Source organism: Pseudomassariella vexata (assembly GCF_002105095.1).
Source record: "Pseudomassariella vexata strain CBS 129021 chromosome Unknown BCR38scaffold_3, whole genome shotgun sequence".
Lineage (NCBI taxonomy): Eukaryota > Fungi > Ascomycota > Sordariomycetes > Amphisphaeriales > Pseudomassariaceae > Pseudomassariella > Pseudomassariella vexata.
This window is the reverse complement of record NW_024467958.1, coordinates 2,715,264-2,738,297: the sequence shown is the minus strand read 5'-3', so window position 1 is coordinate 2,738,297 and position 23,034 is coordinate 2,715,264. Positions and strand designations below refer to the sequence as shown.

Genomic DNA, 23,034 nt, shown 5'->3' with positions numbered 1-23,034 from the left:
GCTATCACGTTGGGAGTGCTTGCCCAGTAGCGGTCAAAGGTCTTCCAAACAACAATGTCTCTTGTAAAGCAGCTATGCTATATAGCAATCTCCCTCGAACGAATGACGTCGTGAAACGGTGAAACGAATCTCAGTCCCCAATTTATCCCAATCCCAATAAAAAGATAGCGCCCATGTTTCTATAAACAAAACCACCAAGACCCAAACCAAAAGAAACTCTGTGGGATACAAAAACCGCGCCTATCGCCCATCACCCCCAACCATTACCACTCCTCATACCTCCCCTCTTCTCCCCTAGCCCGTTGCGACCATCCACCCATCTACCACGCCCCCTCATCCACCTTCCATCCGTTCGCCTCATTTCTCCCCTAGCCAGTTGCGACCATCCACCCATCTACCACGCCACCTCATTCACCTTCCATCCATTCGCCTCATGAAACCCCACCATCAACTTGGGCTTCTCCCACGAGACCTAAAGCTTGCCAGGGCGAAGTATCGCGTGAACATGGTGGCGCCGGGGGGGATAAACTCGTCCGGGGACGCGCGCGGCAGGCCTTAGGACACGGGCGGGTAGATGTGAGGCCTTCGATAATGGCGAGGAGGTAGGAGGCGCTGGACGATGTCAGCGGTGATGTTAACGTACTCATCGAAAGCATCCTGTACTTCTTTAGTCAGGTGGGAGAGGTAGTGGCAGTTGCGCAAGAGGTATTGAGTAATGGCGGCCAGCGTGGTGGCCGTGGTCTCGGAACCGGCAGTGGTGGGGACCATGGACTTGGAGGCGAGCAAGGCCTCGTTGTGCTTCCCTTTGTCAGTTAGGTTGGAGCTGAGTATGTGACCGAAGAAATCTGCACAGCCTGTGTCACCTAGAGCGATGCGCTCGCACATCTTCTCGAGTGCAGATCGTTGATGCCTAGCGAGTTGAGCAAGCATGTCGCTGGGGAGCACTAAGCGGAGAAGGTCCAGGACGATCAGGATACATTCTGTAGCCTTAAAGTACTCTAGCTAGATGTAATTAGAGCCTAATATCTGGGAAACCTAGTAGTTAATACGCCTTCCTTGACACAACCAAAAACTTCCGGGATGCAAAGTCGCCTAGAGGAGCATTGTTAGTTGGCTAATTTCTCGCACTGAAACTTGAGAGCCAGTAGAAGGAAACTCGCCAATACTATCCAAGGTCAACCAACTGAGCGCCTTGGTACCATCCACCCCTCGAGGTCCTCCATCAAGCTTTCCCATCTGATCCAGAAATCCATCAACGTAGTGGCTTGCTATACCCTCTTGTTCCCGCAGCGCCTTGGCACTAAAAGCATCCGCCAGCAAATGACGCTGTATAGCATGTCCAGCTGGATCCCGGGCCAGTATCAGCAAATTTGGTCAGAGGGTGCAACACATTTTATAGAAGCATTAACGTCCCACACCACATCCGGGACACCCAAAAATGCCTCATCAACACCGCTAGCCTCTAACTTCAACCTCTTTTTTCTTTACCAATTTAGTCCAGCCATTAGGGCACGGTTTGACATACGGGAGCACTTGTAGAGGTACCGGGGGCTTCGAGCCTACGGCGTATTTAATAATAATAAAAATCTTTACCAATATCGATTCAATCGTTACGAAATTTTACGTACGTCTTCTTTACACTAATATGAGTCAATATACCGAAGATGATATTTATCAAGCTCTTCAAGCAATAGCTACCAGTCAAAGCCTCCGAAAAGCAGCATATGAGCATGGTGTCCCAAGGTCTACTCTTTCACGACGGATTCAGGGAGCCCAGTCAAGAGATATAGCCTTCGCTGACTACCAGAGGCTCTCTCCAGCCCAGGAACCTCATCTGGCTGAATGGGTTCGAATCCAGGCTGCCCTAGGCCTCCCACCAACCCATCAACAGCTCAAAGACTTCGCCGAGCGTATCCTATAGATCCACGGAGACGCCGAACCACTTGGAAAGAACTGGGTCCAGGCTTTTATCAAGAGGAACCCTTCAGTCACGGTCCAGCGAAGCAGAGCTATCGATTCCCAGCGTATTAATGGAGCCTCAGCTAATGTGATCAGGCAATGGTTCAAATACCTCGCTATCCCTGAGATCAAAGCTATTAAGGCCTCGAATCGATACAATATGGATGAGACAGGTATTCTAGAAGGTAGAGGATCAAATGGCCTTGTTCTAGGATCATCTGAGACTCGTTCTATACGGAAGAAACAGCCTGGATCTCGAGCTTGGACACCTCTTATAGAGTGTATCTCTGCGACTGGTACTGCACTACCCCCACTTGTGATATACAGGGGGAAGTCTGTCCAGCAGCAGTGGTTTCCTCTGGACTTGACTCCATACGAAGCCTGGAGGTTTACAGCAACAGAGAATGGGTGGACGTCAGACTCTACGGCTATTGAGTGGCTACAAAAGATCTTTATTCCTTTGACTCAACCAGAGGACCCTGAAGAGACTAGGTTACTTATCCTAGATGGGCATAGTAGCCACGAAACGACAGAGTTTATGTACCTCTGCTTCATAAACAAGATACACTTGCTTTTCTTACCGCCACACACATGCCACGTTCTCCAGCCTCTCGATCAGTCAGTCTTTGGACCCCTCAAGGCAGCCTATAAGAAAGAGCTTGGTTACCTTAACCAATGGGATACTACTACTATCGTAGGGAAGAGAAACTTTCTCCTCTGCTATAGAAAGGCACGTCTAGCAGCATTAACCGTCAAGAACATTATCAGTGGATGGAAATATACTAGTCTCTGGCCTTCGAGCATAGCTAGACCCCTTATGAGCCCCCTGCTCCTTGAGAATACGTCAGCACCAATCAAACAGCCTAGTCAGACTTGCAAAGGGCACTCTAGTAGTCAGGACTGGGCGTTAGAGACATCAGCAGTAGCCTGGTCAACGCCTAAGAGGAGAGATGAGCTCCAAGATCAACTCAGCTTATTCAGCAAGCTTGATAGTGATCCAAATACCCAGCGGCTACTCTTTCGGAAAGTTCAAAAGGGCTTTGATGAGAAGAACTACCAGTTAGCTGTCGCACAGCGAAAGATTGGGGCAATAGAGGCAGATCTCGAGGCTAGTAGGGCTAGGAAGCGGAGGAAGGTCAAGATGAGCTCTAATTCGAAGTTTACTAATATCAAGGCTATTCGGAAGGCTCAAATCGAGGCTGGTGAAATTGAGGATAGTACAGATGAGTCTAGCGAGTCTGAAAACCCTAGTGACGGTGAAAGCTGTATTGTAGTCGCATCAGAATAAGTGTAAAAAAAGGTTGAAGTCAATGGTTATAATATACAGCATCATTTTTAGGGCGTCCCACATGATGGGGTGTCCCGGATGTGGGTGTGGGACTTTACAGCAACCAGAATACCGCGGGTCAGTGATCAGTGCTCTTTCATCAGATGTGTAATGAAAGAAGGGTAACCCACAAGACCGATGCTGGCGCCTCCTGCCCGCGGCACCGGAGTGCGCGAAGGCAGGAGCAATTTTCGTAAGCTTTTTGCTTATGTGTGGTCTTTGGGTTTTGGGTGGGATGAAGTGTCTGTTCGAAATACAAAGAAGAGCAGCACCTGGCTTGCTTTATAGTTCCTCTTGTAGGTAATATCTCGCCTCGGGATTCCATGCCGTGCCCACGTCAACATGGATATCCACGACCGGCATCTCATAGACTTCATCGTGAGTCGGAGACGTGAACAGGGTTGTGATAATCTTGACCATGTTCGTAAGTCAGGTGCGTGCCGTTCGGAGCAGGCACAAATGGGTCCTCTCGTTCACTAATGTCTTTCCGAAGGTGTATGTGCCGAATTCAATCAAACTCGAATGAAAGTGGATGTCGAAAATGTTCCATTGGATTGTATTTGTAACCTAGGTTCTAAACGTTACACCTCCTATTCCACCATGTCATGTGCTCTCTTCTAGCAAGTACCGACATCCACCATTCACCATCCACCAAGACTCTAGTTGCAAAGTTAAAGTAATTAAAACACCACACTGAAATTACCATCTACGCAACCGGATCGACTTAGAACGAGGCAAGCCGGTGACTGTCAGGAGAAAACCCTCGGAAAACTTGGTTGTTGTGCAGTTCCCGGAGCCAAGCCGCCTACCGGACAGACAGTGGGTCGCCACGGGCTTGTGGATCTTCTGAGTGCACAACCCACTTCGTCGTTGCCACATGTGCATCATTTCACAAGGATGTACCATGTTGCGTATCCGTCGGTGTCAGTTCCGTCGATAGTACCGCTGTCGAAGTGCAACGTCGGCTGCGAGACTTGTTATGGCGTCCTCATTTCCTGGCGGGGGCTGTTCAACACCGAGGACTAGTCAGTCAGCAAGTACGGAAATTTGGGGATGAATCAGCGTTTGTAAATTCGTCGGTGCACGGCAGTGGCTACTCTGCGTTCTATCCACAGAAAATAGACGAGGTGAAGGCCCGAGTCATTGCTCAGTATCTTTCCATGATCCACCGGCGACGTTCCTCGACACCCATTGGATTGAGCATCTCCAGTTCGGCCTCCTTGACGTCAATGTACCGCCTGACAAAGGCCGGTCCGAGAAGGTCGCCGAGTTCGCTATCTTCTTTCAATGCCTGCAATGCCTCTTTCAAGTCTGCCGGCAGCATCTGTGAGATGCCCAGTTTCTTCCGCTGCTCATCGTTGAGGTTCGCGGGGTCGGGCTCGCAGTCTCCCCATGTCAACCGCTCCCTCTTCACAATACCATTAGTTCCTGCCGCAAGAATAGCAGCCACCGCGAAATACGGGTTGGCCAGCCCATCCATCGTCTTGAATTCCCAATGACTGTTCTCGCATTTCCTCAGAGGAGCCTCCTTGTTTTCTGTACCCCACGTAACCCATCTACCGCCCGCCCAATAGCCATCAACCATGCGATCGTAGCTCGTGGGATTACTGTACGTGAGAGCAATGATGGCACGCAAGTGCTTGAGAATCCCAGCATAGAATGCTTCGTACACCCGGGGTTCGTCACCACCAGGAGACGAGACGGACATGTGCACATGCGAGGCGGAGCCGCATCGATCCGCGAATGGCTTGGGGTGCAGTGTCATACGGAAACCGTGTCGTGCGGCCACGGACTCGAGGACCTGACGCGTGTGTAGCAAGGCATCGCAAACTTCCATGGGAGGCATGGGGGGGAGCACGAGTTCGTACTGCCCGAGCGCACTTTCGGAGTGGAACTGCTCGATCAAAATACCGGCGTCGTCGAGGCAGTCCACGATGTCGTCGACGACACTGTTGAAGCTGCCTTCTCGGCCCGTGTCTGCCAGTACTCGGGCGACGGACCACGCATGACCGTCGTTTGTCATTGTGCGGTATTTTTCCTCGCTCGTTGGATCGGGATTACGTTCCATGATGACGAACTCAATTTCAAATCCGAGGATGAATGTCAGCCCATGGGACGCAGCTGTTTCGATTGTCTTTCGTAGCAGCGTCCGTGGGCATATTGCGACATCTTTCCCATCCATCTCGTGGAACACACCAAAGCAGCTGGCATGACCGGGAGCAGGCCCCGGTTTTAGAGACGACCAGTCGGGCTGAAGGGCATATGCCCCAGTAGCCGTGGCCTCTGGAATCATGGCGTCGTTTGGCAACAAGCCTAGAGCCGCCTTGGTGATTGAGAGCGTCATAGGTTTGCCGCTTTCGAGCGTGGCGATGACGCGCTTGAGTGGTATCAGCCGACACCTTGCAGTGGATGTGTAGTCTTGCCAGTATATCCTGAGCCACTTGCATTCCAGTTTTCGTAGCTTCTCAAGAATAGCCAGGTTTGGCCGGGAGGTTCGGGTTGTTTCTTGCCCTCTGTCCAGACTTGCCGCCATCGGCTGTGGTGATGGAGCGAGAACAGTGTCCAAGTGGAGATTGTAAAGCTTCTTGGAGTTGGTGAACAATATGCCCCGGACGAGTTGCACGGCTTGTTCCTCGTTCAGTTGATTCTTGCGAACGTAGTCTCCTAGTACGGTTTTGAGGACAGACCTGATTTGTGTCGTCGCCAGGATATAAGTCTCAGGAAACCAGTGGCCATCCGTGCTCCACAGGATCTTGGACCATGGACACAGTTCCAGTATCTGCTTCACGACGCCTTCCTGGCCGTCTCGGCTAATGAATGGGAACACTTCCCCAATGTCGGCATACACGTTGGGATACATCGCCGCTAGATACCCAGCCTCCCTTGACCAGGGATAGCTCGCATGGAGTATCACAACAGGCACCGATGGATACTCGCTGATGAACTGCTGGAGGTGGGCAGGTGATGATTTGGTGAGCGTAATGTCGTTGTCACCCAGGCCAGTGTGGAATTGGATGGGCTTCTTGTGCAGGGCGCTGCTGGTGTCAATGAGATTGGCCGTCGTGTGGACGAATAGATGGTTCAAGGGTAGGTTCTGCAATCGTTGGAATGGAGTGCCACATCGATTTGCCGCAAAGATTGCCTCGAGGGCTTGCCTTGAGCCCTCCAATCCGACATCTGCCATGCACGGAATATCGAGACCCCCTCGATAGCAAATGATGGACTTGAACCCGACGACTTCGGGGTCAGCTATGGACCGTTCAATGTTGGTTCTGAAGTCCTGCAGGATGTCCGTCAATAGCCCCTCGCCGTCTGGTTTGAGTCCAGCAGCGACATGGCGTCGGATGATGTCGGTAGCAACAGCTTCGATCCTGACAATACGCTTGCACTTGCTCCGAACAAAGCGGTCATGCCAAGAGTAACCATAGACCTCGTCACCGCCGTCAAGGCCATCGTCCAGCAGAAGGGTCTCGATGCCTTGCATGCACCGTTGCGTCCACTCATCGGGAGACTGAGTGCGTTGCTGCTCGATGGCAGCCTCGACAGCTTCCCAGGTCTGCTCGCAACCAAGAATCTGGGCCAGCTGCTTGGTGGCACGAACATGGGACAGGCTTGACCACGAGTCGTTCAAGGCCTCACCATGAGCTTCAGTGGCGATTGACAGCAGTGGGTACTTGCCTAGAGCTGCTGGTGTCAATAGAGGATGCGCATGGTTGTCGATGATGGGCGTAGTGTCAATCGCCGCATTGAGCCCTTTCAGCTCATGTGATGACGCCATGGTTGCTGACTGCGTGCTGGCTGGGTGCTCAAATGGGAAGCAAAAGCCAACAAGAGAAGCTGCTGAGTAGGGCAGAATATGAACGATGATGCGTCACGGCAATGCCTTTTGAGAGGCTCGCTTCAGTGAGTATGGTGTCAATGAGCCGAAGAAGTCGGAGGAGGGGTGGTAGGTGATAACCATCGGTGCCGATGGTGACAACCTTTTACTCGACTGACACCCCCAATGTGCGACACTGTAGTGCAACAACCCCATAATTACTCCCGTAGATTGCTCTTTATGTATGATTACAACTGCGACCGAGAGAAATGAAAATAAATATTAAATACGCCGTAGGTGTTAACCCTCGGTACCTCTACAAGTACTCCCTTAAGGGGCTATAGATGATATAGCGGGCCCTTAAGCCGCGTCGGGCGGTTATACAGGTAAACTTGTAGCCAAACGACTACTAAACCTCCTGTCCCTCCCTAAGTCTGTGCTACAACCCCTGCCTGAACTACTGATAAGTGTGGTAATGTGGCACTTAAATTCGTCCTCAGGGGTGGGATGCTGCTGATGTGCAGAAGATGCTCGACTATTTTTTGTCGCGACAAGTCGTAGTATCTGCTAATTGGGGTTCTCGTCGAGCGTATACATCTCCACCATACGCTCAAGTGGATAGACCGTAACGTGGTCTAGACGCTCGCAAGAATCGCGGCGAGAGGGGGTCCGATAAGGGGTCGGATTAACGATTCGAATTCTGGACCGGCTGTCGAGTTATATTCCGCCGACGTAGTGCTTGACGGTCGACTGGCTAGGATGCTCGTAATCCTAAACTGCACCAATCTCCCTATTATCGCTAGGTAGGCGAAGTCAATAAGGTGGGCACAGCGCCGTAAGGGTTGACTAAACCCCCTTGTGTGTCAGCTGCGGGATTCGAACCCGCGACTCGTCACCGAAAAAAGTGGGCGAGGCTCAAATCGGGACTTATCTACCAGCGAAGTGACCAACTACACCAGCCGACGAGAGAAATGAAATGTCGCTGCAATTGCTGCGATTCGGAGTAGGGTAGCAAGAAAGACCTGTCGGGCAAGATACCTTTAATTGTGAAGGACCCTGAAGTTTCAATCGCTTGCAGCAATGAGTTTGGATTTGCGCCTATCAGAGATATATCCCTGTACAGCAACTTCCGACGCATCCGCCCTTGTCCATGTCAACTTTACACGTCCTGCCTCAACCTCATCTCGATATTCTTCCTCAGCATTTTTGAAATACACGGATAAACGTGTTTTCTAGAGTATTTCAATCTCCCAAGATTCCGCTCTCATTGCGGCATGTTTTCAACGGTCTAAAATGCTGGACCCAGAGTCTGAAGTGGGTTCCGCCAGCCCATTCCAACCCGAGTTCCCATTGGATTAAGCTGTTCAGCCCTATTGACCTCCGAGTCCGACCCTGGATACATGTTGGCCATGAGCTAAATCTCCAAACTCAAGCTGGCTTGGGTCCGAGTGGCATTTTCAGCTGTATAGCTCTACTGAAGCTATGTGGTGCCTGTGTTGACAAGGTCAACTTGTATTGGATGTTAAAGAGTGATAAAACATCAGAAGAGTAGAGGATGTCGAATCACAATTACATTCTGAATTTGGTGCATTAAAGTCGTGACAGACCTGCTCGTCTTGCACCATGCATTACTTCACCATGACACACCTCCTGGTTATGACCTCTTAGCTTCTAGCAATTTTTACGTATCCACATGGTTTTTCAAGATCAGAAGTGGTGGCAAAAGTTCGTGTACGGCGCCATTGGTGACCCTTGAGCTGTAAGTCCAGAGTAGATAACAGCTCATGAGGATCTTTCTATCACTTAATGACCCTGAAAGATAGCGGCTCCAATTACAACTTGATCGGATGAACCGATTACGATCATAACAAAGACGAATGTCTGCGAATCAGCCATGCCTACTCTGTCAAGGTCAGCCAGAACTCTAGCCGGGTTCCCGATAGCAAAGACCAAGACTTGCATTTCGCTCTTCTTAAACATGGTCGAGATGACTCTCAATGGCTACAACCAGATGGATGCAGGCGGCAAGCCCAATATTATTGCAATGCAAGCCGGGGGCAACGATGTTGGGTTTTAGTAGCAATCGTCTATTCCAGATTAGAGACAGAGACCACAGTCCAGAATATCCGGGTCCCAACGGGGAGTGTGCCAAGGCCATCCAGGACGCTCGTAGGTTGGTTAATGCCAACGCTCAAGTGCAAACCGAGAAGACTCTCAGTAATTTGCGGCAATATGAAGCAGTCAAGGATAGCGAAGATATCCATCTCTGCGCCATTTTATGTGCCCACTTCTTCCACATGCTATAATGACCAGAGCTTCGTGGCGAGGAAGACTTATAACTACCAAAAATACCTCATTCTAATACGAGTGGGTCCCTCATCTTTTGACGGTTATTTGGTCCAACAAGACTCATGACTGAAGCTCGCTATAGGCCTTTGCAAAGCCATCAATGACCTAGCCGAGTCTCTGAACCGCGACATTCAAGCAGAAGCTAAGCGTTTTAATAAAAATGGGTCGAATACATCGACGTCACCCAAGGGTTCGACCAAGGGCTCTTTTATAAAAAAAAAAAGAAAAAAAGACCATACCATGTTCGACCAGTACTTCGGACCCAAGGTGAAACTCTGGAATGCCTCCCCTGAAGGTGCCGTACTCAAAGTCGACGGGGAGTTTTCGGTCCGGGACCCAACCGTCGACAAACTCGATCATTGGCGGGAGACGGCCAAGTTCACCGACAAAGAGAGTTTCTTCAGGAGTCATCGACAGGACGGATCCAGGAGTCCTTCTGCTCCCATTATATCCCAAGGAGAACTGGTATGCTGTCATAGAATCCAATTTATGCAAGTGCCAGCGCTTCCATGATCCAACACGCCACGGGCTTCGTGATTGGTGAAACCAATAGCCTACTGCCATCCCTGAGATATATAGTCATCTTGGCTTCGAGGACGAGGCTTTGAGGTTGTCATGTTCCGGATCATACTGAAAGGCCTTCCACCAGAGGTTGACCCGGCGTTTAATGCGCAAAAGTAGGTTTTCCACACAGGAATCGATCAGGCCTTGTCCGTGGCATTCGGTAGTTGCCACTGATATGTACTCCTTATCTTCCTCGTTTTCGATCCCACCCCAATTATCTAGAGGCCAGCAGTCCCTCTCCGTTATGAACTACAACGCCTAGAGGACGGCATCTCGGTGCGTTGACAGCACCTCGCCCCAGGTAAAGCCTCCGTCGGCAGGTCACAGCCCAAATCTTCTGAAGGTATCGTGTCTGGAGCAATTCCAGCTCATAATCTTGCAGCAAGTCCTGCAGAGGGCAGAAGTGACCTGCCGGTATGGGCATAGCGTCGGACTTTACGCAGACGATAAGTATTTCCTCTCTTTCAATTCTGACAAAATAAAACAATTTACATGGATGCGTTGCCTTCTATATATTTACTTAATACATCCAACTAAACTCGAAATACACCCCAAAGTGCTTGCTCGCTTGTGGAAACAGTATTTCTAGCGCAAATGCAGCCTTTTTGAGACTTCTGGTAAAGTTTTACTATGAATCATCCAGTGACGTGTCGCGAAAAACCTTCATAGACCTGCCCGAACCAGGCTTCTCTAAGCTGGTCTATAAGTAAGCCTGACGGGCCTCACAATAGCTTCACACAGCTAGCTGTTCATGTTTGTTCCAGTTGGTATCAGTCTTGATATTCTCATGGAATAAGCCCGTAAATAACTTCATTTATCTCCTCGTTGTCGCACGTAGTCGAATCTACAATAAGAGTGCGATATCTGCGGACACGGTGAAGGCGATGACGGCATCTTGTAGCCCATGATCTTTATTAACGTCCCACGCCCACATCCGGGACACCCCCACATGTGGGACGCCCTAAAAATTACGCTGTATATTATAACCATTAACTTCAACCTTTTTTAATACTTATTCTGATGCGACTACAATACAGCTTTCACCGTCACTAGGGTTTTCAGACTCGCTAGACTCATCTGTACTATCCTCAATTTCACTAGCCTCGATTTGAGCCTTCCGAATAGCCTTGATATTAGTAAACTTCGAATTTGGGCTCATCTTGACCTTCCTCCGCTTCCTAGCCCTACTAGCCTCAAGCTCTGCCTCTATTGCCTTAATCTTTCGCTGTGCGACAGCTAACTAGTAGTCCTTCTCATCAAAGCCCTTTTGAACTTTCCGAAAGAGTAGCCGCTAGGTATTTGGATGGATGCTATAATGCAGTAGTGCGCAACGTTATAGTATCTAATTGAATGGGATTCACCTAAACAGTGGGTCCCCCTACCTTTTCGTATCACGTGGCTACTATGCCCATCTAGGATAAGTAACCTAGTCTCTTCAGGGTCCTCTGGTTGAGTTAAAGGAATAAAGATCTTTTGTAGCCACTCAATAGCCGTAGAGTCTGACGTCCACCCATTCTCTGTTGCTGTATGTGAAGGTCAACCCTCGCAGACTCACTACAACCAGGTGACTTACAGCTGGAACACCTGCCCTGGCAGTGTCAGATGGGAAGCCAATCATAACCCTTGTAGGAGCCCCGCCAAGCGTGGATGACTTAGTCGCGCTCCCTCAAACCTAAGTTGTCATCTTCTTTCCTTCGCTCCTTAGAGTAGAATCTTCGTCGATAGCACCTAATCGAGGTCTCTACCAATGCGATGCAACCCAGGTCGTGACACTGTAAACCTCCAGGCTTCGTATGGAGTCAAGTCCAGAGGAAACCACTGCTGCTGGACAGACTTCCCCTTGTATATCACAAGTGGGGGTAGTGCAGTACCAGTCGCAGAGATACACTCTATAAGAGATGTCCAAGCTCGAGATCCAGGCTGTTTCTTCCGTATAGGACGAGTCTCAGATGATCCTAGAACAAGACCATTTGATCCTCTACCTTCTAGAATACCTGTCTCATCCATATTGTATCGATTCGAGGCCTTAATAGCTTTGATCTCAGGGATAGCGAGGTATTTGAACCATTGCCTGATCACATTAGCTGAGGCTCCATTAATACGCTGGGAATCGATAGCTCTGCTTCGCTGGACCTTGACTGAAGGGTTCCTCTTGATAAAAGCCTGGACCCAGTTCTTTCCAAGTGGTTCGGTGTCTCCGTGGATCTATAGGATACGCTCGGCGAAGTCTTTGAGCTGTTGATGGGTTGGTGGGAGGCCTAGGGCAGCCTGGATTCGAACCCATTCAGCCAGATGAGATTCCTGGGCTGGAGAGAGCCTCTGGTAGTCAGCGAAGGCTATATCTCTTGACTGGGCTCCCTGAATCCGTCGTGAAAGAGTAGACCTTGGGACACCATGCTCATATGCTGCTTTTCGGAGGCTTTGACCGGTGTGACAGGCTGTGCCTGAAATGGGATCCGGAGCCGCAAGAACCTTGCGTCCGGATCCACCAAAGGAACCATCGAGGGCATATAAAAACATGGTTTGTGTTCTCGGAAAACTCGCTTATTTTACTTTCCTCCTCAGTTAGATAATTAACAGTATTTGGCCATGTTGAGCTGTATAGTTTCGCAGTGAGCCCGTGTGACGGTTGTCACGTGATTGACCTACACTGGTTTGAACAGATTGATAAGTGGTTGCAGATATCAAAGTCAGGGACTTTGGTATTGGTCTCTTTTGGTGAAGACATCTGGTACAGTGGCGTAGTGGCAAGGATTGCAACCCCTAGCACGGCGTGACAGCCCGTCACAACCGGTAGCTATTGCTTGAAGAGCTCGATAAATATCATCTTCGGTATATTGACTTATATTAGTGTAAAGAAGATGTACGTAAAATTTCGTAACGATTGAATCGATATTGGTAAAGATAAAAGAGGTTGAAGTTGGAGGCTAGCGGTGTTGATGAGGCATTTTTGGGTGTCCCACATGTGGGGGTGTCCCGGATGTGGGTGTGGGACGTTACAGTGGAGACTGACATAGAGCTTCTTAAAAGGCTGAAGATATGGTCGGATAAGAATATCTAACTATTGTTAAAACGTTCTTGGTAATTAATTCATTCTATGAAACTCCCTTTCTTCATAGTGGCTGGCTGTGGAATTCCTTATCGGTTCATGTATCTCTAGAATCTTGACAAATTCTCACTTGCGTAGTTTCGTTAGAGCCATATGCTCTCCACAAATATCGAAAGTTCATAAATAACAAGTGGTTTTAGAATGCTCCTGGATATGCATGGTCATATCAGAAGTGTCAAGTCATTGGGCGCAAAGGTGAAGTGCAAGCCTGCCTTGTGAACCACGCAGTCTATCAACACAATACTCAACCGGTGCAATTACCAGAGAAGTATTCATCAGAACGCCGTTGACCTGTGTCTGTGTGTGAGTGCTTTCCTACTCCATGCGCCCCTCTACCCGGTCTCCCTTCTCTCTCTTTCTCTCTCTCGTTATGTCAACCTTTGCTAATATGCGCGTCTTAGTACCGCACGGTTGTGTTGGATGAGGGGCAACCACGCCTACCAAGTGTGCTGTCTGAATTTGATCCGTCACTGACATGCGGTGTTCATATGCAGAAGTGAGGTCGCAAAGCCCACTACAAACATTTGCGTGCTCTTGTGTACTTACTGCTAACTTCCAATGGGTGAAGTCTGCTAACCTGAAAATATCACAATTAGGCTTTGTGACAATTTTGTTGTGTAAGGTTGCAGACTCCTCACAAACTTTTCAAGCTCTGCTGAGCCTACTGCCAGCTTTCTAGTAACAGGGCTCTAGTGGGTAATACTGAGTTTCTTTCACACGGTCGGGAATTGCTTATACTTGCTTTAGAAGTTGCAGTTTTTACACTAGGAGTCTTGCGTCAGGTTGCGTTTCTTTTATTGTTCTTCCAGGCTCAGGGTGTTCAGGCTCACTTCCAGATTGCAAGCAGGTTGAAGTTGCGCTACGGGTATTTGTGACTTCTGCTCGGTCTCAAAGTCTTTCTTCAGATGCGTTGTCATGCAAGGAAGGATTTCTGCACTGACAGCAGGTTGGTACATTCCACGAGCAAGTGCACCGCTTATGTACAAACCCGCTGACACAGACAGGGGGGGCCCTGTATACATGCTCCGATATTAGTGGACGTCCTCTCCTCTAGGCTCCTGGACCGTAATGTTCAAGGGATAGAGACATCACTTTTCCATCCGGTTCGCCGTATGAATATAGAAGCGCTTGAGGACTCGGACTCTGCGACTAGGAGAAAGTGTAGCGAGAGACTATGGGCTCTGCTGGCTGCCCCGGCTTGCTTATCTTTTGACACCATCTTAGTCTTTTGCACTTGTAGTGGATGAAGAGAGCAGAAGGGTTTTCTTACCCTTCCGCTGAGATTCTTGATTTGATACGAGAAACAAAACCTTAAGCGTGTCTGGTATTTCTCAGCGGTCCATGGATCCGCCTTCGAACACCCTTAGTCCACGTTCACACGAGAGGCTGCAAAGGGTAGGATGAAGTGTCTGTAACCACTCCATATTATGTTCGATACCGGCACCCGGAAACACGCATGGGTCAGCCTGTCTGTAAAACGCGGGGATTGGCTGGCTCGATTGGTCCAGAGCAAGGTGCATCATGTTGAGCTTCACGTCCAGGTAAGGTCATGAAGAGGCCGAGCGGAGATACTGGTCGCGGCGGAACGGCCGTCTGCACGTCTGTGGGTGCGGGAGCCTGCTTGGGTGTGTGGGGTTGACGAGTTGATCACCGGCGGATGAGAGCTCCGTCTTGTGGGAGCTGCGCGCCAAAAATATGCCGGGCCTGCCGGCCGATGAGGCCGCAGACTGACTCATTCGTGTCATATAATCCTATTGCAAATAAATGGGTGACACTTATGATCAACTTATGACATTCAACTCATCATATGGCTCTCTGCAACGCACAAGCAAGCCTTAGAACTGGCTATGTTTTTGGAATCTTACCATCGACCTCGACTTTGGGTTATACAGCATGCGCCAGGAGTGTTTTATGGAGGCAAGACTTCCGTCTACTGAGATACTCGAAACTCAAGTAGCCCACATGATCTCTCCATCCAAGACCTCATCCACAATTGGAGTTTGTGTTTGTCTCATCCCGGCTTCATGCACAATTGTCCCTGGCACCTGTCTTTGTGCTGCCCATTTTCGAAATTTGTGGTCCATGTGGTGGCTCAGTACAAGCTTGGGTATTGTTCCTCTAATCAGAACGCATGTCAGCTGCGGTCGAGTTTCTCCACACGTGGAGGGGGTTCCGATTTTTTTTTCACACATGAGTGCAACTAACTACGGACTATATGCAGGTGCCCCGTTATGCCAAATCTACAGATGCAACTGCCTATAAAGGTGTAATATGAGAGCTTCATGTTGGAAGTGAATATGGAGAAGTCGTGGACCTCTTATAGATCGGATTACTCGTCTAACCTGAAAAATGGGAATCTCCTAACTGCTAAACATAGCATATCTGTTTTCTTTTCCCCCTGCCGAGGCCTAGAACATGCAAGGTGGATGCGTATCCCTTGTCAAGGGCGTGGAAGGACCCTGTCAGTCTCCAGGCACCCCAATTACAATTTATTGCTTGGTTTCAGGTCCACGCATCAACCTGGACGCCCGCATTTTCCTGGCTAGCCTTATCGAACGACGGACCCACGATACGTGCCCTGCATACAGTCTATAATTGGCTCGTAATTGATCGAAGTGATCTGTACTAGCATTCCTAGATCCCGGGACATACGGTTAGAGACAACAGCAATGGGCAGCTGCTGTAAATGGGTCTTAGGAACCCAGTAGGGAAAGTCTCGGCCACTTTTAATTAAACCACGCCAGCATCGTGCGTTAGTGGTGCTGATGAAGGGGATATCTCACAGCGTCTCGCTCCTTGCATTTCAGTCACCCCTTCACTTACTTACCTGTAGAGATTCTCTACGTTTCGCTCTTTGCTCGACGGACTGACTGATTAGAACATCTTGTTTCGTACGCTCATTTTTTTGCTGTTCAAGCCCTGGCTGGTACAATACCATACATACACATCCATTCATTCATTCATTCATTCACCACAACTGGGAAGTCGACTTTCTCATATTCCATTCTTTCAAGATGCACACATCGTCATTCTTTGTTCTCGCCCTTGCGGCCAGCCCGGCTCTCGGCCGCAAGTGCAGAAACCGCAATACTCTGCTCTCTGCCACTACGCAGATTCCCACCACCATCGTCTCTGTGCCATCCAGCACCAATGCGGCTCTGCCAACTTCTGTTTTAACCAGCTCAGTCTACCAGAGCTCAACTCTGGCTACTGTCATCAGCTCCGCAACAAAGAAGGTCGCTATCCCCACTTCGGCGGCATCAACTCTGGTCGAGATCGTAGAGACAACCCCTTTGCCTACTTCGATTTCCACCTCGGCGACGTCAACTCTGGCCGAGACCACAGAGACAACCCCTTTGCCTACTTCGACTTCCACCTCAGCAGCAGCAGTTGCAACCACGGTAGCTAGTACAGTCGCCGATAGCGACGCAGTCAGCGGCTCGGCCACCTTCTACGGCGGTAACGTGGCGGGCGGCACATGCTCTTTCACATCTTACACCCTGCCCTCCTCGCTGTTTGGCACCGCCTTCTCCGGCTCGTCCTGGGACACTGCGGCTCACTGCGGTCAATGTGTCGAAGTGACTGGTCCGGACGGTGACAAGTTGACAGCCATGGTAAGCTGACTAATCTCATCTCATCCCATCCCATCTCATCCCAAGAACCATCATGAATCAACACACTAAACAATCCACCAGATCGTCGACCAATGCCCCGAATGCGAAGCCAGCCACCTAGACCTCTTCCAAAATGCCTTCGAGACGCTAGCCGACGTATCAAAGGGCGTCATCGACATCAGCTATGAGTTCGTAGAGTGCGGCATCACGACGCCCATCTCGCTGCGCAACAAGGAGGGCACATCGGCCTACTGGTTCAGCATGCAGGTCATCAACGCCAATGTCCCTGTGACGAAGCTCGAGGTCAGCACCGATGGGGGGAGCTCCTGGACTGCGACAGAGCGCCAAGAGTACAACTTCTTTGAGAACCAGAGCGGGTTTGGAACGGAGACGGTGTCCATCAGGATTACTGGCGAGGGTGGTAAGACGATTGTGGTCGATAATGTTAGTATCGCCGCGAATGTCGAGGTGACGGCGGCGTCGAACTTTTAAGGGGGGTGCCCTTGCTCATGTTGCCGCAAAAGATTCAACTTTCTTGTACAAATATTACCATCTGAGATGGAGGTGAAAGCGCTTCGAGATCAGTCAGAAGATGTCCATATCTAAGCCCGTGTATGAAGGAATGAAATCCATCATCATATGTACACACTTAAACATTACCGACAAGCTTTACCAACCCGTCAGGAAAATACAAGAAAATTCCCGTCAAGGCATCGCCCACTTCCGAGAATGTAAGTGTTGCGAAAGAATTACCAGCCGACGGCTAAATCAGGGCCTAAATCAAAGTGACCGCAAGTATAACACCAGTCTCGTCCTGCATCACGCCCACCACTCCAAAAGCTCCCCCCAATGATTCAACCCCCCTGCTCAGCTGTCCTCGCCCACTCCATTGTCTTATCCCATACCCTCTCTCACCCTAGTACACCGGATTCGCTGTCAACTCAACAACATCAAGATATATAACTTCTCCCACTATGTAACTGCGCCATCCTGCGCCGTCGTACTAGTCATGGCCAAAGAGGGAACGGCATCTGAACTGGTTGGCTAATTGGGTGTTGCTCACAAATTTCACTCAAAGCAGAGTTATGCCGTACGCTCGCATTGGGTCCATCAGGCATGACATGATGGTCGTTTGACCATTACCAATACCAGCTTTCTAGAGGTGAATATTGACCCAGTACACTAGCCTGGTCCTTGAGCTGTGCCTTTTTCTAATTAAGAATTTCCTTTATTTGTTCTCTTCCACCTCCAGTTGCTGTGAAACTTTGAATATCAATCCAACCATAAAAAGACGCACTCCTAACTTTGATTGAAGCCAGAAACCCTTCTCATTGTAGTTGCAATTGGTAACAAAGCAGTTCTAGCAAATAGTGCAACCGAACTGTTATGCCTGGTTTAAAACCATTATTCCGGGCGATCATGTACTACTATACTCGGTAAGTCATCTATGTTACCGTCCGCTTGGGTGCCGTAGATATACTGACCTCGTCTTCGGATTATAGAGTATTAGGCGCGAGCTCTGCGATTGCGTACTCCCTACCTAGGTGAGTAGATAACGCAGCTTAGACAAACACACTTTTGACTTTCCCTGAAACACTGAATCCTAGCGTCTGACTTGAAACTGTATTAGGAATCAGCTAAGCGATCTATGCGTTATTCTACATAATGTCTTCATAGTACAGTCAAATTGTAGTATGGATGGCAGGCACATTCACTCCCCAATCTTCTTGTTTTGTTCGACGCAAGCATGGTAGGGATACAAGCATTGACTAGGCCAACAAGAATGTGAGGCACGAGGACCACACATCAGATGCGCAGCAAGTTCAATTTTTAAAGCTGGATTACATGTAGTTGATTGCATACTCAACCTCTTACTTTCGTAGAGAGATATTGGCATACCTTGACATTGAGAACAGTAGCCTATGTGGAAGTAGGCCTCCCTCTACCAAGCCTCGTCATAATCCCACTCACTCCACCTATAGTGTGAAATCAACCAAGACTGGCCGATGATCACTCAGGTATACACCAGCCTCAGACATGTTGGACAAACCCGCACCAAACCAATAACAGTCCAGGGGGTGCTACCCAGTCTCGAGGAGTTTGCCTCATGTCACAGCAGGAAGCAATCAATGCGCCTCTATCCATATGCAGCCTTCTCCAGACCAAGGCTTGTTGAATTGATGACGTTGCCACAACGTCCCTTAATATTATTAAGCTTGAATGGTCATCAGTTAACCTGTTTTTCATCGCACTGTATATTCCCTGCGTAGTGCAGGAGTCGTGGTTACTAGCGAGGGAGGAAGGCGTAAAACTCTTTGTCGTTGTCGGCTAATACAATACAGAGTAAAACGGCGTCAGTTTCTAGTACCATGAGCCGGTTTCTACTGAGCCGGCTAGCGTGAGGGTGACCGCTGGTTGGTCATAGGTCATGGTACAACTAAATCAAGAGAGCAGCGGACCTGTTACAAACAAGTCGTTCGTTGGTGAAAAGTGATGATGTGATGTTGCCGAGGACTAGCTCCTACTGGTGGTAAGGTATGTCGTTGGAACTACTTTGAGATGCATGGGGTATAACTTGGAGGACTTAAAGAGGTGCACGAGGAACAACGTGAAGCCGGCAAGTCGTTCTTGGGACAAAGCCGCGTGCTCCCAACCGTTTGGTTTTCTGTTACGCATTTCATGACGGACAGCCCGCACTGAATAACGAGTTGCTCTTTTCACAAATATGGAGTATGAAGTGTAATTCCAAATCTATTGCCTGGATACTTTTATAAATTCATCAACTTATATCTCTATAACCCTTTTTCCCACTTTGTTTGAATAACCGATGCCGGGTATCTCAGTGACACAATACAACATGAGACTGATACTAAATCAAAAACTGGATAACGCCTCGACCCAAAACATTATGAAGCATGTCCAAACCCAACTCATGCAGTGTCAAAGCTTTCCTGTACAGTCGGATTGTCGGACCAGTGGGTCAAGAATCCACCTCCAAGAACCTTCTTCAAGAACGCCACTCGTATGGACAGCGACCAGGAGTCGATTGTCAGCGACATGTTCTGATCTCGGATCGTTTCCCTGTATCCAAACTCTGAGAACACCTTCTCGGCGTCAAAAACCCTCGCACCTCCTCTGTCCGACTCGCGTGCAACACGGCCTGCCTTGGAATACCCAGGGCCTTTGCCAGATTCCAGTGAGGTGACTATGCTAGCAAAGCGAGCATGTAGTTGTCGTCGGTCCCTCTTTGACACTGCCTTTGAGGATTCCTTTGCAAGCTCTGTCATTCGCTGGACAAGTTGATGTTGATTATACTGGAGATCGTAGGGTTGAAATGGCTCTGCCTTGAACTCCTTTTTGTTCACCTTTGCCTCTTGTCTGGCACATTCCTGCTTCTCTTCGTGTTCCTCTTCCAGCCGATCGTTATATGCACGCAGAACTTCGAAGATCAAAGCAACATTGGTTCCAGCTGCGATTTGCACATCCACATCGGTACTATCGAGTTGCTCCGTGAAGGCCTCGATGGCTTGTTCAGATTGAGACTGAAGGTCATCAAGGTGGCTGGCAAGGAATCCCCAACATGTCAAGGCTGTGCTGACAACAGGCCCATTATCGCCTGCTTCAATGTGATGTCCATCACTCTCTATAATCTCAAGAAGAAAGTCCATCAAATCTTCTGCAGCTGCTTCCATCCCTCCACCAAACATTGTTGCCACAGTCATGGTATTGATTGCTTCCACCTTGACTATTTCCTCATCCGAGCTCTCGCTTGCCGACTTCAAACTCGAAAAGACTTGGTCGTAGATTCCGTCCGACTGGGTGGAGAGCATGGTCATTGTGAGCGCTTTCAATGCTGCGACTTTCTCCTCGGTATTGCGACCACTACGGATGCTCTTCAATAGTGCTGGAATGAGTTCGTACAGATGAGACTCGATTATGGTATCGGCAAAGTGATGTCGCGTCAAATGTACGTATGCCGCCATGTACGATTCACGACCGTGAACGCTACTCCTTTTGCGGTCGAGGATTTCGCTAATGCAATCTTTGAGCCTATCAGTCCAATCCGTGATAACGTCTTCACCGTCATCCGAATGAATGACTGAGTTGGTAAGACTGTCGTTAACATCCTCGTCCTCCGTGTCCTCGTCTTCTGATGCATATCGACTTGGCGCACGTGAACCCGGGCGCGAGTTGGCTGAGGAACTCAATGGCGACTGATTCGTAGAGCCGAAATTGGAAACTTCACGGGTGCGCGCTTTGCGCGACATGGTCTTGCCGCTCTCAAGGAGGGCTTTCTTGCGCAAGTCTCTCATGATGCTGGTGTCTCAGCGACAAACACCGTAAAAAATTGGGGGGTTGTGGCAAAAATATGGGGATAACAGAATGTTCGATGGGTACTCGAGGAATATATAATAGAAATGGAAAGCCCTTCTCGAATAGAGTTCCACGCGGAATGGTACATATGGAAATAAATGATCGTACGGTACAATGGTGTTGTTGCCTGGCGGTTATTATGGATCGTCTGGCACAAGCTTACGGAATGGATGTTGGGGCAGTGACTCCGAGATTTTGGCAAGGGCTTTTTGGGACGGTGCACCAAATTCCCAAGCCAATACACGATGGAAAAGTGCGGATATAAATGGGATTATGCAGAATGGCAAGCCTCGGTGACTCGTTTTGAAATCAGGGCCAAACCTTGGTACCCTGAACTTTAGGCGACAGCGATGATGCAATCACTTTTTCACCGCGCACCTCTTGCCTCCGTGAACCCAGGGCTAAATGGCGGGGTTGCCCCCAGCTGGTGATGGTCTGCCAGGATACTGGATCACAGGCAAGGATGTGACTGCACTATTGTCGTAGGGGAGCTAAGCCCCAACGGGTAATATATTCAAGTAGATGGCACCGCGCGATGGGATCCAAAGTGGTGACGAGGTTGCAGTGTACGAGTATGACAAGCTTTCAGATCACAGGTGTTCGAATGCTTTGACTCCTGTGCTGGAATAACTGCATGTTTGTGAGCTCAATAGAGCCAAATGCGATTGCCGTTTCTCGATGAAGGAGTCTCCGGACCCCTCGGATAACCTTGTCAAGATTCAGGACCTGTACTGCGGACATCCAGACTGCAGCAGGTTTTCGGCAACGCCCTCGGGGTTAGCAGCACAAGAGTAACCGCTGGGAGTTGCACCATGTGCTGTCAACCGGGACAATTGCGGGAAACAGACGGCAAGATCAAGAGGACTCTGGACTTTGATCGAAAATCGATAAGATGTCCTCGTGTCGTAACAAATGCACCACAGTAGAAGGCTAGACTCTACTGGTGCTCTTTAATTGACATGTAGGTCGATCTCGCCCGGTTTGTACGTGTCAAGTGAGCAGATGGTCCGCCTTGCCAGCTATGGGCATGAACCACACCGTATTGCGCAAAAGCCAGAGGGATCTTCCAATATTGTTGAACGCCGGCCTTTTTCCAGCCAAGTCCAAAGTATTGTATTAGACTATTGAAGTCTCAATTTCGGGATTGCTGGTGAGGGCGGCGGCCTGAGTATATGCAATGGTTCATGGTGACAAACAGAGTTCATTTGTCGAGATGGGCTAAATAAATGGCTCAATCTCCGAACAATTCAGATAACTAGTTCTTCTGTAATAATTGTAGATAGAGAGCAAGGAAATTTGAAGGCGCAATTCAGACTCGAATCTCGTACCGCCAAATGTCATTCCACCTTTGCCTCGCATCACATCTGATCCACCGAGTTGAAATGGTGCCAACTGCTGTCTCGACGCGGGGTACCGAAAGTGCAACTGTGGATATCAGGCAGCCAAAATCCACTAACAAGTCCGCTACCGACCCTTGTAACCCCTGCGGCGGCCTTATCATCGTGATAAGAGCTCCAACCAACGACCCGTTCCGTCCTTGCCAACTCGTGACCTCGCAGAACCGAACGCAAGGCAATCGCATCTGTTGTATTTGGTGAAACTGGCAAGGCAACACACAACCGTTGATCTTCGTGTTTGAATTTTGGCAAGGAAATTCAGAAAAATAGTGACCAGAATCTGAGCACGACTTGAACTGCTGGGTCAGTGCTAAGGGCGGCAGCTCTGACACATTCACTGCCCCACCACCTAAACCCACCCCGCACTTTGATTGGCCTGGGTTAGACTCTCACCAGGCAGGGGCAGGCAAGAGGGAGGTCGTGGCTGCACCTTCAACTTCACTACAACCACATTTCCCCTCTCAGCTCCATTCCATTAACTTCATCTTGCCTGTCTATCGTTTTTGATCGACCAAACTCGACCA

The 23,034-nt window shown here is 49.3% G+C and overlaps 5 protein-coding genes and 1 non-coding gene across 6 annotated transcripts; 2 read left to right on the top strand and 4 right to left on the bottom strand.

The window, feature by feature from the left end:
* Nucleotides 1–431: 431 nt before the first annotated feature.
* On the bottom strand, nucleotides 432–1,236 carry BCR38DRAFT_406804 (uncharacterized protein; the record flags this gene model as incomplete). Its single annotated transcript, XM_040858089.1, has 3 exons — nucleotides 432–612; nucleotides 644–1,002; nucleotides 1,129–1,236. The coding sequence occupies 3 exons, from the start codon at nucleotides 1,234–1,236 to the stop codon at nucleotides 432–434; spliced, it is 648 nt and encodes a 215-aa protein (XP_040719213.1).
* Nucleotides 1,237–4,188: 2,952 nt separating this feature from the next.
* BCR38DRAFT_424747 (uncharacterized protein) lies at nucleotides 4,189–6,709 on the bottom strand. The gene has a single exon (XM_040859678.1). It carries the CDS (start codon nucleotides 6,468–6,470, stop codon nucleotides 4,434–4,436), a length of 2,037 nt encoding a protein of 678 aa, XP_040719212.1. The 5' UTR covers nucleotides 6,471–6,709; the 3' UTR covers nucleotides 4,189–4,433.
* A 1,255-nt stretch (nucleotides 6,710–7,964) lies between these two features.
* On the bottom strand, nucleotides 7,965–8,067 carry BCR38DRAFT_t88. Its single transcript has one exon. It is a non-coding gene; the product is annotated as a tRNA-Thr (tRNA).
* Nucleotides 8,068–9,692: 1,625 nt separating this feature from the next.
* BCR38DRAFT_406802 (uncharacterized protein) lies at nucleotides 9,693–10,133 on the top strand (the record flags this gene model as incomplete). Its single annotated transcript, XM_040858088.1, has 2 exons — nucleotides 9,693–9,917; nucleotides 10,032–10,133. The coding sequence occupies 2 exons, from the start codon at nucleotides 9,693–9,695 to the stop codon at nucleotides 10,131–10,133; spliced, it is 327 nt and encodes a 108-aa protein (XP_040719211.1).
* Nucleotides 10,134–16,139: 6,006 nt separating this feature from the next.
* Nucleotides 16,140–17,231, top strand: BCR38DRAFT_335927 (RlpA-like double-psi beta-barrel-protein domain-containing protein-containing protein; the record flags this gene model as incomplete). The annotated part of the gene is made up of 2 exons (XM_040855421.1): nucleotides 16,140–16,739; nucleotides 16,821–17,231. The coding sequence occupies 2 exons, from the start codon at nucleotides 16,140–16,142 to the stop codon at nucleotides 17,229–17,231; spliced, it is 1,011 nt and encodes a 336-aa protein (XP_040719210.1).
* A 2,438-nt stretch (nucleotides 17,232–19,669) lies between these two features.
* Nucleotides 19,670–21,052, bottom strand: BCR38DRAFT_335416 (interferon-related developmental regulator-domain-containing protein; the record flags this gene model as incomplete). The annotated part of the gene is made up of 2 exons (XM_040855385.1): nucleotides 19,670–20,104; nucleotides 20,180–21,052. The coding sequence occupies 2 exons, from the start codon at nucleotides 21,050–21,052 to the stop codon at nucleotides 19,670–19,672; spliced, it is 1,308 nt and encodes a 435-aa protein (XP_040719209.1).
* Between the last annotated feature and the right edge of the window lie 1,982 nt (nucleotides 21,053–23,034).